At 36.6% G+C, this 15,522-nt stretch overlaps 1 protein-coding gene across 2 annotated transcripts in view; it reads right to left on the reverse strand.

The window, feature by feature from the left end:
* ptk2bb (protein tyrosine kinase 2 beta, b) overlaps nucleotides 1–9,227 on the reverse strand; it is a 26,264-nt gene extending 17,037 nt beyond the window's left edge. Inside the window, exons 1-8 of one of the 2 annotated variants that reach the window (XM_030128903.1) lie at nucleotides 9,052–9,227; nucleotides 3,790–4,025; nucleotides 3,304–3,482; nucleotides 3,108–3,195; nucleotides 2,046–2,125; nucleotides 1,874–1,936; nucleotides 1,290–1,344; nucleotides 1,064–1,204 (exon numbers count right to left, since the gene is read on the reverse strand). In XM_030128903.1, coding sequence (XP_029984763.1) covers nucleotides 1,064–1,204; nucleotides 1,290–1,344; nucleotides 1,874–1,936; nucleotides 2,046–2,125; nucleotides 3,108–3,195; nucleotides 3,304–3,482; nucleotides 3,790–3,987 — 804 coding nt within the window. In that variant the 5' untranslated portion in view covers nucleotides 3,988–4,025; nucleotides 9,052–9,227. Of the gene's footprint in view, nucleotides 1–1,063; nucleotides 1,205–1,289; nucleotides 1,345–1,873; nucleotides 1,937–2,045; nucleotides 2,126–3,107; nucleotides 3,196–3,303; nucleotides 3,483–3,789; nucleotides 4,026–6,632; nucleotides 6,771–9,051 lie in introns of those variants that run through there. The other variant, XM_030128905.1, reaches the window with a different exon arrangement.
* Nucleotides 9,228–15,522: the final 6,295 nt, after the last annotated feature.

Raw genomic sequence — 15,522 nt, forward strand, 5'->3', positions numbered from 1 at the left:
ACTGCTGGTTAGCTGGTTTATATATGTTTCTATCTGGTTTAACTTCTGGCTAACTGCTTATATATGTTTCTATCTGGTTTAACTGCTGGTTAGCTGGTTTATATATGTTTCTATCTGGTTTAACTGCTGGTTAGCTGGTTTATATGTTTCTATCTGGTTTAACTGCTGGCTGCTTTGTGCATCTCCTCTCACGCTTTGCACATCTTCGCATTGTTTTCACGTAAGTGACGTGTATGGATCGCACCCCCACCCCCCAACCCACTATAGGGAATTTATACATCATAATGTACATGTGTTTGTGTCTCTGCTCAGTCAATGAGCTGCCCTAACCCAACCCCCAAGTAAAGTGTCCAGAGTAACCCGCTGATTCGCACCTCACTAATTTCTTTGAATAGGATGGTGAGGAAGATAAAATATATGATATAACTAAAACTAATACTAAAACTAAACTAAACTAAACTAAAACTAAGCATTTAGAACAAAACGATAACTAATAAAAACTAGCAAACATGCTCTAAAAACTAATTAAAACTAACTGAATTAGCCAAAAAAAGTCAAAACTAAATAAAACTAAACTATAATTAAAAATCCAAAACTATTATAACCTTGGTTTTAGGTACCAGTCTTGTCAATTTATGTAAATAATTCCGATAAAATGCAGTTTCTTAGATTTTTAGCAGCATTAGTAATGACCCATTTAGATATTAGTGAAGACAGAAACACTGACATCTTCTGATTCACCTGTAAAAACCACGTACTTTAAAAATTACAGTGGTTGTAGATACTTGTTTTTGCATTCAGTTAATGATATATTTTGGTGCTTTTGATATAATAACATTTTTATTCACTAAGATTTTATGAACATTTGCATGATCAGTAAATTAAAAATAGGAAAATCCTGACTTTACACTGGAAAATGCTGAGGATTTCAATAATACATGCTGATAAATCCTCATCAAGATTAACTGTAGCAAAAAAATCATCTGGGAGTCACTGCAAAAACAATTCTAGGTCTTTAAGTGTTAAGATTGGAGCTCAGATTATATTTACTGTCACTACTCACCACTAATTCACATGGGAAAACCTCTTCGTCATAGTTGATGAAATCTCTGAGCGTCTCAAAAAACTTGACCATGCAGTCGTCTTCTTTGAGTGTTGCGTATTGTTGAAATGTTTGCTGGATCAACTTCCGGAGGTGCCTTGACTGCATAAAAACAGGGATGAGTTTAAATCATGTTAATACATGATGAAGGCTTAAATATGAGCCGTAACAGATAAGGAATATTTACCTTCATGCTGTTTATCAGCTGCTGAGGGAAAAAAAGGTCCAGACCCACCTCCTTTCTGTAATAGTAACATACATTTCACCATTAAATATAACTATTAGGACTAAACGAACAGATTAAATTAACTCATGTGTTACCCTTAGTTGTTCTTTCATTAAGGGTTTTTATAGCATTCTCTTCCTCTATTATGTTTGAGTTCCTATATAAACATATATGTGACAAATCTATAGATACAGTTAGAATTAACTACATGTTTATTTTGAATTTTCTTTTATATTTGTACTTCTATCATCTATTTCTTCCATTGGTCCTTACTTGTGCTATTTGCAAATGAATATTACAATCAACAATGTTCTTTCAATGCTCTTTCCTTTTCAACTTTATCATAATGGGACGTAATGGATCATGATCCTGATAAAAACTAAAAAAAAAACTAAAATAAAATGAAATAAAACATAACAATTTGGGACCAGATAAGACTGTAAACTTTGAGAGAACAAAGAAAAACAGTATTAAGTGTTTTATTAAGATTATGTGCGGTCCTCAACCATAATGCTTCATGTAACGTTAACAGATTAAAAACTCACTCAAGCAGCTCAAAGTTAGATTTCTTCTCTAAACCTTTTGCGTTCATGTCTTTATAAAACCTCCTGTAAAAAAAAGAAGAAAAAGTAAGAAGCTCAGAATCATTATACAAACAGAATCAACAGTTTAGTCATTGAGGAAAGAATGAAAAGAAAGATGAACGTTGTGATTCACCTGATCTCCAAACAGCCGAGCTGCAGTGCCATCCCATCGCTGACCTTACAGGCATGATATTGCATGTAGTCACTGCGTACCTGAACAAACAACAAATATATTTATATCAATATACTGCAGTCAAAATGCATATATATTTGAACACAACTTGATATAGATTTTCGCAGAAAAAGCTGGTTTCTGCAGATTCCAAGTTGTATTTCAGACTATCCCAGGTCATTCTGAATACAGTTTAAGATCTATTTCATTGAACTTTGATGTTCCTGATGTGAATACAGAACACCGAATGATGGCAGGTATTTGCTGGTGGCTTTTTATTGATTTTCATGTTTTTCTTATTCCCCATGTGAGGCTGATGCCTTTGAGTTATTTTCATCATGCTTCAACTGAGCACTGAATCTGATCAATTTTTAAGCCTTGTCAAAATAATTCTGTATTTAAGAGACTTTAAGGCCTAGAATGCAGACAAAAAGTCAGAGTTCTTAACCCATAAACACCAAAACAGCCTCCGTCTACCAAAACCATCTACTGATGTAAACTGTTCAATATCTGTTGATCCACTAATCCTATAAATACATGTAAATAATCGGTGTAAAATACAGTTTGTCATCTTTTCATGGTCATCAGATATGACCCATTTGGACGTTCAGAGGCTCCATAATGAACGTGGAAACACTGTCATCTTCTACAACATTAATTCACCAGTAAAACTCATGGAGTTGGATCAATGACAGTGGATGAACACATTTGTTTTATTTTCAAATTTGGATAGATTTAACTGAAAAAGTCACTTTTTCTTCAGTTTTCTCTGTTTCTGATATAACATTAATCTGAGCTTTTATTAACATCTGTATGGTCAGTAAATTAAATATGGGAAAATACCTCATTTTTACTAAAAAAACGCAAAATACAGAGGATAATATAATGATAGATGGAGATAAATCACTTAAGAAAGGTTAAATAGAGAGAAAAATTAATTTGGGAACTGACACAATAAGTAACACTGGGTCCTTATGGGTTAAGGATCGACAGAAACCCCAAAAATACAGTGTTGGTTATTACCTGTTGATAGAAATACAGGAATGTTGATCTGTCATCTTGGAATTTTTCCAGGAAATTGACAGGAACATATCTGATACGTAGATCATACCTGTACCAAAAAGCAGCATAAATATCATACAAGTTTGTCAAATACCATGTAGTGTTTTTATGGTGGACATATCAAATCACACTTGACTGTTAAACTCTGGGTTGGTACCTCCACTCAGCTTCCACATGATGGCTCTCGTAGCGCTGCTCCACTTCTCCAACTGTCAGATCTGGATGGAGCCAGTGAAGCTCCTCTGACTTCAGATGCTTTAACAGGAGACCATAACATCCTGCATGTTCGATGTTTGGGCCCAGTCGACCACTAACCAGAATGGAACGGATGATTGCCTGAATGAGACAGAGTCCAAAAACCTTGAATAAAGCCGAATAAGCAATACTACAGCACATTGAGCTTGGTATCTACTTCATGTGTTTTCATACAGATAACACTAAATGGGAGAAAAATGATGTTTGGTGGGCTGACAAATGTTTGGCCAACTTGCATCTTTGTGTAACTTCTCTGGATCAGGTACAAAATAACCACATGCTTCAATCTTGACACTCTCCTTCAGTTGTTATCTAACCTTTTCTAACATTTATAACCAGTTTTCTGACACGTCTACTCCCTTCTTCATATTTTTCATATGATGCTCACCCTAATTTGCCAGGAACTGTCACATTTGACGAGCTTGAAGTTCTTGCCCAGGTTGTTGTTAGTGCAGAAACACACTTTGAGGATCTTCACAGACCCTCCCTCCCCAGTGAAGGGCAATTCAGGGTTGGAGTCTGAGTCGCTGGTTCTTGGACTGGGAACCTTCCAGGCAAGGGTGTCACCGGACATCACCTCATACATTTTTACGGTTGGTTTGGCAGCCTCATAGCGAAATCATCCTTTTAACAGAATAAAAAGGAGAAAGAGATGAAATGTGCAGATTTTATTTAGATGCTGAATGAAAAGAAAGGCAGATCACAGTCTAATTTACATAATCAACATAATAAGGTGCTGGTTTGTAGATTTAATATGAAATGCATATGTGTCATTTACACTGAGGACACTGTGAATATGTCTCCACCACCTTTTAAAATGGTCAGCTCTGTCCCAAATGTATTTCACAAGCATTGATTGAAAATGTCATTTTTGTACCGAGAATGTTAAATAATAAATGGCAATATTTTGTTTAAGGCATATTTCCATAATGAGAAAATCTATAGTGGAATACAATAAAGGTGCATGGTCTGAAATAGGTAACATGAGCTACAGTTCTGTGCAAAAGTAATAGATCACCATTATATTTGACTGTTTTAAAGCAAAGATATGATTATTGCATTACTCTGCCGAACGCTGCCCCATGACTCCCTAACCCCCCCTACGCACATACATGCACATACCCACCAGCCACCCAACAACCCACCACCCCCCTGTCTGTGCATGATACAGATTCTGTATATACATTCTGTACATATTGTAATCATCCCATTTGCACTACTGTACATTATAAACATTTAAGTAGATGTATACTATATAGCATTCATACCACACTTCCTGTATACACTGTATAATATGTATAATACGCTAACATAGGCTTTTTTAACCTGTAATATAAAATATTTAACCACTTCTAAAGCATTTCTGGTTAGATGCAAACTGCATGTTGTTGCTTTGTACTTGTGATGTGTACAATGCCAATAAAGTTGAATCAAATCAAATATATGCCATTCTCAGACTCTATAATACAGATACACCTACTGTTCATATCAGTGAGTCTGATATCGACTCTGTTCTCACGCCCAGAGGAAGGTCAGTTTAAGACATGAAAATTAGATAATATTGGAATATTTATTAGCAAAAATGTCATAACAAAACAACCAGGATATGACGGGAAAATATGTGACATATTAATAACAAAAGCTTCAGAAAAACACTGCTTCTAAGAGTCAAGCATTTAGTATGAGTTCCCTGTGCACTTAACGTGTCTTTACATCTTTTCTAAGTTAAGAGACAATATTATTAGTCTCACAAAATGAACACTATAAGCAAGGAAAAAATAAAGTACAAAAATATATGAAAAATACATAAACCAACACTCACTGAAAATAGTAATCATAAATAAGTACAGAAAAATAAATAAGAGCGAAGAACGAAAAGGATTTACTATAAGGACTGTATCTTGCTGAGAGCCAATAATTGCGCATTTTTCAGACAATATTAGAATTACTGCATTACATTTTCTGGTGCTTCACATCAGTTTTCATTCAACACATGTCAGATGTTTTGATTGTGCATGTGTATCCTGTATTTTTCGGTTGTATCTGAAGAGAAACAACTGAGAAATAAATCTATATGCTCATTTTAGCCTGGCAAAAACAACAAAGTTAACAATGACCTGAGACTTTTTAGTGGTCCACTAGTTAAGAAATAAGATATACAGTGCATTATCTTCACCTCATTTGATTCAGCTGTTTCCATCTGATCATATCTGACATGTTTCTTTCTACAGTAGATGTGATATTAGTGTTTAACTGTCAAAGTTTCAACGATACTTGTGACCTGTATGGATGTGAACTGTATTGTTATTTCCTGTACTATTTCACATTGTCGTTTCCTTTGTCATATCATATTATTCACTTATTACATTCTGTAAAAATGCATCTTCACTTTGTGTTGCAACAGAGTGACATCCTTGCCGGAAAGTACACATTGTTCTGTTCTGGTCCAGCCACATCCTCGTCCTCGTCCTCCACTCATACTACACCTTCTGTGATCTTGTGCCATGTGGCTGCAGTGACTCACATCATTCAAACCTCACATCCAGTGATCACATTCCTTTCTGCCTGTGATATCAAGTGAGGGCCTGAGTGATTCATCGAGTAAAACTGAGACACTGTAGAGACTTGCAACATCTAAACCAACAACAAACCTCTTCAGAGCTGCTTGTTTTAATTCATATAGTAGAGACTTTATTACATAACTGGATCAAGTGCAATGTGGAGGTCATAGCATTCAGGATAACTACAAAAAGGGACAGAAGAAATGCGGAAAACTGCAGTTGAAACCAGTGTAAAACAAACACTAGACAATGATCACATGATGACTAACTGATCCTTATTGTAGCATCTTAGCCTTGGGTTGTTATGCAACATGTTTGGTTTGCAAGAAAGAGCTTTTATGGATGTGAAAGAAGAAAGAATATGTAGGATTGTAGAAAATGTAAGCAACAGTCGCATAAAAGTTACTGTCACACTCTGGCTGAACTTTGACTACACTCAGAAGGGCTGCACTCCACTGATGCATCATATAAAACACCAGGAAAATACACCTAGAGCTGCTTTCATCTCAAAATCCTGCACTCCTGTATTAATATTCTGCTCTCGGTCCAAAAAAAAAAAGAAAAACTCAGGACATGTTGACTCAGCAAACGGTAAGAAGGAGCTAAATCCTCAAAAAAAAAAAAAAAAACACAAAACAAAAAAAACAGCCTATTTCTGCCGGCTACCCACCTCACTACAGCATCCGTCAGCAAAGTGCCCTGTGGCTGCCATAAGGTGTTTTCTCATAAATGAATGCTGTTAGTCCGCTGTGAAGGAGCTGAGTTGCATTAGATTCTCTCAGGGCTTTCGCCGCTGTTGGACAAGGTTGTGTTTTGTTAGCCTGAGGCCATGAATTCCCCAGCAGGGTAGTGTGTGGGTGTGTTTGTGTGCATGTGTGTAGTGAGAGCGGAAGTGAGGAAAAAAAAAAAAAAAAAGAAAAAGAAAAGGGAGAAGATGAGTGTGCAGTGTGGATGGCATGTTGCACCGGTTACCTGAGAGTGGGAGGCCTGATCAGAGGATAAAGTTTAACATTACTTCATATCTGCAGGTTGGGGAGCATTGAGCACATGAATACATTTTTCAGCTTTGGAAAGAGTGACACATCAATCACAGATTTGTGTCGATATTTTTCCAGAGGAGTTTTCCAGGAAAATAACACAAACCCTCAGGATGTCAATGTTAAGTTATGTCTTAGTTACAAAGAAATAGAGTTTTAGAAAAGTAAAGTAAACATGTGAAGCCACAAAGGGACAATGCAGTTGATGAATGACACCATAAATAATACAGGTTATTAAGGCCGACATGTTTCCTCTGTCACTGTTCTGACCTTTAGTTCAGCTCAGATAACAAGTGTGTGAGACCTGCATTCTGTCCAGTTTTAGTGTTTAACACTTGGACACTAAAAACCAGAACAATAAGGCATAGAAAGAGACTGAATCTGATCGGAAGAGGATAAAAAGTGTCAGATGTCAAATGTGTTTCATGTACTGAGTAAACTATGTCTGAAAAAAACAAAACAAACAGAAGATATTGTCAAAAGCTAAGAGCTGACACTGTCTTTTATTTCTAGACGTGTTTTCCTGATTTTTTCCCAGACACTTTCATAAAAACTGCCTCTTAAACCTTGTGTTCAAGCTGTTTTTGCCAATATTAAGTTTTGTAGAAAAGCGCTGTAACCGTGCTGTGGGTTCTTAAAGTGAACAGAAACCAGCAGTTTTTAACCACACTGTCATGCTGGCACTTGAGTTGTTATGGTAACAACTGTTCCAGAGGAAGATTTTTATCGTCAGATGAGCCCATGGTAGAGTGAACTAACTCTTTCAATGCTCTATTGCAACAGAAGTCACAATAAGTAGGAAAGTTCTACATCCAAACATTTGCCAAGACTGAGATTATTCCTGTAGATTTGTGTTTCCTTGAAAATTTGTTTGAATTGCAAGATGTTGAAGGGAAACGTGAATGACAGGGACTGATTTAAGGTGACAGATTGTGACAAATGAGAAAGAAATTCCACAGCAGCTAGTGGAAAACCAGAGAATATATTGGAACGAAAGTGAGAGACTTCCACTGAGTTTAAGATGGAGAACTTGGTCATGATGTAAACACAAAAGAAGAGTTTTTTTTTTCTAATCATTTGAACTATTAGTTTTGCTAAATATGTGTGTTTATATACATTTTTCATTCTAGGCCCTAATCATATGTGTTAATGCAGGTGACAGTCAGCTGTTTTACAAACCTATATAGTCAGTTATGTTTCGTTTCTTCACAAAACTCCTATGTCTCTGCTGTTTTTTTCTCAAAAAAGCAGCACAGTGGTCTGTCCTGACACGCACACAGACAGTATTATAACCATTTCCATCCTGAAGTGTCACCAAATCTGTTACTGCCTTGAAAATAGGCAACATCATTGTTAGAGTTTTGTCAGCAACAACCCTTCAGAAGTCAACACAGAGCTACACACACAGTGTTTTGTATCTGACACCACATTCTTTGTAGGTAACAGGGAAAAAAAGATGAGGTTTTGGAATACTTAGTGCTGCTGCTATAACTGGTCTTTCAACTGCAAATCTTCGCTGACAGATCCCTGAAAAGTGCAACTGTTTGATGAATCCTTGTGTGTTTCTGCTAGGTGCTTGTCAACACAGGCAGGTTCTCAGACAGGCCTGTGTTTTTCTTTTTCTTTTTCTTGCTGAGGGTCTGCATATTGCAACGTAATGACCCCAGGCGCTGGAATGTGGCAAGCTGCTTCTTCACCTGCACAGACATGCTTTCATAAGGAACAAAGTTCTCTCTCTCTCTCTCTCTTTAGAAGAAAATGGCTGTAAGTTTTTCACGTTATGAAGATATAATCAGCTGTTTATGCTGAAAATACAGCTGCACAGCCTCCAAAGCCAAGTTTAACATTTAACATGTTTCTGCAAAAAGGACCAAAAACACCAAAATATATGCTTTGACAAATGAATCCTTATGTCAGTATTTAAAGGTGTAATCTCATGTAGAAGCTGAGTTCAAGTCTTAAGTGTAGGCCGGTCGGTTTATTCTATTATCCTGTACAAATAAGGGCCTAATGCAGCCTTTTGTATTATATGTAAGAGGTTATTCAACTCACCTGAGCAGACGCTGGAAACCACTACTCAGAAATAAACACAAACATATTCATCTGATCTCCTCCATGGTAAATCCTCTAATAATAAAAACTTGATGAAAAAGAAAAGTCTTATTCCCTGCGGAGAGTTGAATCCTGACAGTTTGTCTCTAACACTGTGAGTCGAGCAGAAGGTGGCAGGTGGCCACTCCCTCACCTCTGAAATCCTGCTCTGAGGTGGACCCACTTCACTTCCTCATTGCACTGGTAACCCAGGAGTTTGGCTGAGTGGCCCCTTATCAAACATTGATCGTTTTTATGAGCTATTGTTTGTTGTGGCGGGATATTGTGGCCTATTTGAGGTCTAGAAATGAAGTGTTTTTCAATCTACACTGTTACTTTTTCCATAAAGTTGGAATCAAATATTTTTGCCTCTTCTTATGAAATGTGATTATTAATAATATGATATATATTTGATAGATAAAGTGTAACTGAAACTCAGTATGTAGTCATTGTACCTGGTCAAAGGTGATTACTGATGTGTATACACAGGAATAAAAAGAGAGAGGAATGTGTCTGAAAACAAAATTATTCCAACTTTATGGGCAACAGTGTGGTTCATGACAGCTGTAACATTAGTTGTGTCTCAGTGGAATAAAGCACACTGCACTAGATGAAAAGTTAATGTGGTTAGTTTATTTTCTTATTTATTTTTTGGTAATATTTTGGAGGGACAGTGCACATTAATAAACATCTGTACTGACACAACATAAAGTACAAATATGCCAGATTACAGCTAACCTGACAATTTGCACCCACAGTAACCACAGCAAAAAAGATTATAATTAAAACATATAAATAGAACAATAAAAAAAAAAAAACACAATGAAAGGTTAACAGTTAAAAATAATTGCAAGAAGGGTTTGTTTTCAGACACTGTTTGGCAGACTGTTCCAGTATATAGTTCCCTCTTGGAAAATGTATTTTGTCCAAAGTTGTTTTTTTTTTTTTTTCTATGTGGGACCTTGCAGTCATTCAGTTATTACTTAAAACAGTGGCGCATCAAACATCCACGTGTACTTACAGCATCTGAACACCAGGGGGAGCTGAGAGCTTAAGAATAATGTACACTGACTTTCTTAATGTTATATACTACAACTTGCTTTTACGGTGTTAATTAAAAGTGTATGCACAAACTATGCCAACAATAAAGACTAAGCACTAACATGGATGCATTTGACACCTGTTTAACAGCTTAGCTTTAGACAGAAGAAGTGAAAAACAGGATACAATGATAAGGTTTAGTCTGAAGTTAAATTAAGTGAATTACTCGGAGATAAAACCAGAAAAGCCTTGTAATGATGTTCAATAACTGAAGAGGCTTTAGCCCAGTCACACCTTTTGCTCTTGTGGTTTTCATGTAAGGACATGCATGTGGATGTCCAAATATAACCAGATGCAGACTTGTCACTGGCACCTTTTCTTGACTCTGTCTTCTACTTCATGTCCACATCCAGTGCTTCTCTCTGTGCCAGCTGGGTTTGGAATATCTTTGTGCCACAGTGACAGCTGTGAGGGAGTTCAAGTCTGGGGCAGAACGAGACCAGACCTCACCCACCGTCCAGCAGACCAGAGCAGTGTCAAGGGCAGGAATCTGCAACAGGTGCACGTCCAGCTCACATTAGTATGCACTGAGACAGTAGCAGGCACAGGCACTCAAATGGTAAGCTTAAGGAATTACAATGGTTTCACTGTTCCAGGGCTCTATACGCTCACTAACACAGACTTTTTAAGACGCTCCTGCCCTGAATCACCACCCAAATCATCACCAGCCTCCTCCTCCTACAGTTGTACCCCCACTGGGTGCCAGCTCCCTGTGTGGAGCCATGCCAGTATTTAGAAACATAAACTGGTGGAGCACAGGTGGCTCCATGGCATGCTCATGCATGGTGTCTCTTGCTCCTCTCTCCAGGGACTTTCACAAGCGGTCTGAGGTGATGAGGGAAAAGTATTAGTTATGTTATGGCAGAGAGCAGCAGAGGAGCTAATAATATGATGCAGTGTTATTCTAGTAATGCTGTTGTTGTGGCTTTAAGGTGTTGATAGAATGAAAAGCATTGGAGCAATAATAGGCTGCACATTTATGGGATGTACGATGGTTTAGATGGTTTCTTTCTTTCTTTCTTTCTTTCTTTCTTTCTTCAAAAGTTCAATCACTCATTATTTGATGTATAAGTAATCAATAATATGCAAGTAGGATGTTTAAGTTGTAACTGGTTGTGCTAGAACCAGTTTAAAATATCCATAATCCTGCTTTCATGAAACTGCACTATTTTCATCTTTATATTCTTAAAGGATGTGCTTTCAGTAGGCTAGTTTATTTACTACTGTTGTTTTAAATACTTTTTAAAACTTTAAAACTTATCACAGCGCTTTTAGTTTCACAAAATTTATATATCTTCCTTTTTATTGTTATATGTTTCAATCATTCTGTCATTTTTGTAGTTTATAAACACTTACATTTAATCCAGAATGTTCTACTTTTTTCATCAGAAATGTCATCTTCTGTTACAAGTACATTATAAGTGATTATGTATATTAATCTTATGTATATCATCTAATTAGTTTTTCTTGATTTCAAAGTAAGTGATTTAATTCAACTCAAGTAAAGTGTTATTGCTATGATCATTTGCATATACCACTTTACCAAAGCATAAAATTATGTGACTACACATACAAATACAGTTATGAAATGTAAAAGGAAAAACTATATGTATAAATGCACAACCTACATTAATGCAATTAAAACTTGCCTCACTTTATTATTTTGAGACTACATGAACCTTACTAATTAATTGGTGTTTGAGTAAAATAAAACTGAAATAAAATTCTTTAAATTCGTACATTATTCTGAAAATAGTTATAGTGGCAAGTAATGTCATGACATGTGTCTGACCCTTAGTAGTAACTGTATTGAAGGAAAATTATTTTACTGCAACTAAATTGTTTGTGAGCTAGAATTACTTAGAAGAGTGAAAAAATAGGAACATGAAACATTAGTAATCTTGCTTTAAACCCTAACTGAATATTTCAAAAACTGCAAAGTACAGCATGTTCCCTCATTGTCATTTCATGCCTTTTTTTTTCTCCTCTACCCATGTTATTTCTGTGATTTGACAGCAGTTCTGTCTCCATCCACTAGAGGATTCATTAAACCAAACATGTGATGATACATGAAATATGAAGTGGTGTGTTCTTACCCACTGTTTATTCTACCAGTGTTGTACTCTGGCCCAGACCGTCCTACATCAGTATCTACCCTGAAGGTAAATACTGTGGCTGAACCTGTCGCATTTCAATTTCAACCTATATTTTTAGAAGCGGCTCTTTTATGAGGGATGAAGCGTTGTAAAAGGCTCTGATGACTCCCGCTCCTGTTTAAGCATCCCACCCTGATGACCAGAGTCCCCACCCTAAAGCTCTCTGTGCAAATGGTCCATGTGGAATGCTTTGATCTGATAGGTCTGCCCCCCCCCCCCCACCCCCACCCCTTCCCTCTGTACTCATTTTAGAAAATTTCTCCCCCCCCTTCTGCCTCTTTAATAATGTCTGGAATATTTATCTTTCCCTTAATGGTCATTAAGCCCCACCGACGACCTCTGAGGTCAAACTCATGTTGACATCACTGCTCTGAGTAATCATCAGCTCCGCTTTGCCCTCTGTTTCTCTATTTGCTCACCTTTTGACACGAGGAATGGACACCTGCAAGACAAAGAGAGAGCTGAAGCAGGGGAATTACTTGGTTTGCAGGTGTGTGTGGCTCTCTCCGGAGTTTATGTGTGTATGTCTTGCAGAGGGTGGTCATTGAATCCCATCTAAACTCAGCAGGAGTCCAAGGCACTCACTGAGGTGTGAAGTGGCCTGGGTCAGGAGTGGATTATAAACCTGGCCTGTATTACAATAGAGGTGGGAAGCAGCAGGGACCCCTGCGTTACAGCTTAGCAAACAACACAAAATGCAAAGGGTGGGGGGGGCACCCCCATGGATAGCCTTAAAGGGCCATTTTGAGGAGAGACCTATTGTTTGGAATGATATACAATTAAGCTTCACGGAGAAAACAGTAAAGGTCACAGTGGTGGTTAAATGAGACCTTTTACTAAAAACATCAAAAAACAGCAGGTCATTAAAGACAGGTTAGACTAGTAACAGCACAGGGTAGACCAGGTTGATAACATTATGAAGACACATTTACCTGTTCACACAGACCTGCAAACTGTGTGGAAATTAACTGTTAAGAGGTAATTATCTTACCTGGATCATTTACTGCTGAATATGTGAAATGTGAATAGAAGTAACAACATTTTAATGGAAGTAGTTTATTTGTGTTTTTAAGACCTGAAAATGCTAAATGGTAGACTGAATATCAAAATTATACATACACCAAACATTTAAGCAGACTCATCAGTCATCATATCAGTTTCCTCATTTGCTAAATACATTATATGGACAAAAAAGTATTTGGACACATCATACATCCAGCTTGTAGGAGATCGCACTGACTTGAATTATTATCATGATAAAACTGTTCATGTCAGTTGTTGCCAAATATTATCACACTAAATGTCACATCAATATTTCTTTCAAGTTTAAATTTAAACCAGATGGTTATGTGTCATTTAAAATTATTATTCATAAGTACATGTTTATGTAAATGTATAATTTAAAATAATTTTTAAAAATTCATAAAATGATTATTTATGGCGATAATATGACAACTATAATAATAATAATGGATTTGATTTATATTCTATTAATGCATACTCAAAGCGCATACAATATCAGATCAAATATCAACTATATCAAACTTATTAGAGTTAGACCATTTGAAACAATTGTGATAATTTAAAATATCACTGTTGAATAGGATTAATGAAAAACAAATGGAATCATTTTTTAAGTTCTTTCAAAGACAGTGAATATCATTACTGTTAAAGACCTGGAACTACTTTTGTGCTGACTTTTTATCTAAATTTAATTTTGTCTAGGTAACTTAATACCATTTATTAGAATAATATCCAGTGCATTTTGCATTTTTTCCATGAAAACATGTCATATATTTTATTCACTTATCATGTAGATTTCCATCAAAGCTCAGAGTAATTGGTGAAGTTATTTTATCAAAACAGAGGAACCCGAGGAAAAATGGACTTTTTTCCTCAGAAATAATGTCATTAACAGAACATGAACACAAGTATTTTAACCACTGTCATTTGTCAAACTACATGGGTTTTATTGGTGAATTAATATTGTAGAAGACGATGGTGTTTCCATGTTTACTAGCCTCTAAATATCCAAAGGGGTCTTAGCTGATTGAGGCTGACAAGCTGAGAAACTACATTTTACCTGAATTATTTACATGTATTAATAGGATCAGTGGTTCAGAAGTTATCACATATTTCATCAGTAGATGCTAGTAGTTACTGTTTAGGTCTTAAAGGGTCAAACCCAAAGATTAAATAAAAATGATACATGTGTTATTGTTATATTTTACAGCTCGGCACCTGTTAGCAATGACACACCTGTATTCCATGTGTCCCAGTACTTTTGTCCATATAGTGTACCACCTGACTTAAAACATCTATCTTAAAAACCTAAAAATAGCTCCAAAAAGGCTGTTCAGAACTGACAGAAACTGCAGATTTGGCTTTTTTCCTTTAACATTTGATTTTATAGCCATATGAAAGCAGCTTTGACATGAAACTGTGTCATTACAGTTAAACATAAGCTCTAAGTCAGAAGTTAAACATGGCTTTACTCGACAGCCAGTGAAAGTGATGTCAGTTTGTTGACTTGAAGGATTTTTGTGGGATGACTTGCACTTGAGTGAGGTTTAAATTCCAGATCATACACCTGTTAAAATGCCAGTATGTAAAGTTATTTTTGGTGTGGTAACTTCATTTAAGAATCTGCCTACACAACGTAAACGCCTCATTCAGACCTTTATTTTCCTTTCCAGTGGCTCCTTAAGGTCAGTGCTTTTTTATTATGTTTGAGGTTAGATCAGGCAGAAAAATAGGATTTATGCATCAAATGAACAAGTACGTCATTGTGTGTAGTTCTGTCCATTTTATTCTAGTTGGTGGATCTTTTTATAATACTTTAGAAGTGATATGATGACAAATTTACCTGTCACCCCACTGCTCCTTTGACACAGATTAACACAGGCATTTAAGGCATGGGGTGTCATCAGGACTGAGTATATTCAGGGAGTGTTAGGACACATACAAAGGCCAGTGATGGCATGGCTGGCATGCTTCAGTGGCTTTTACTACCGTCAGCTGGCGAGGGCCTCAGATGGTGTAATAACATGACAGAGGTCAGATCCAGCAGTGACACTTGATGAACACAGGAGCACGGACCTAATGGGTGGGGGATGAATGTGTTTGACGATTTATGACCATTTGTTCACGATGAACAACTGGAAATTAGGTTGAT

The sequence above is a fragment of the Sphaeramia orbicularis genome, chromosome 24 (genome assembly GCF_902148855.1).
Source record: "Sphaeramia orbicularis chromosome 24, fSphaOr1.1, whole genome shotgun sequence".
NCBI lineage: Eukaryota > Metazoa > Chordata > Actinopteri > Kurtiformes > Apogonidae > Sphaeramia > Sphaeramia orbicularis.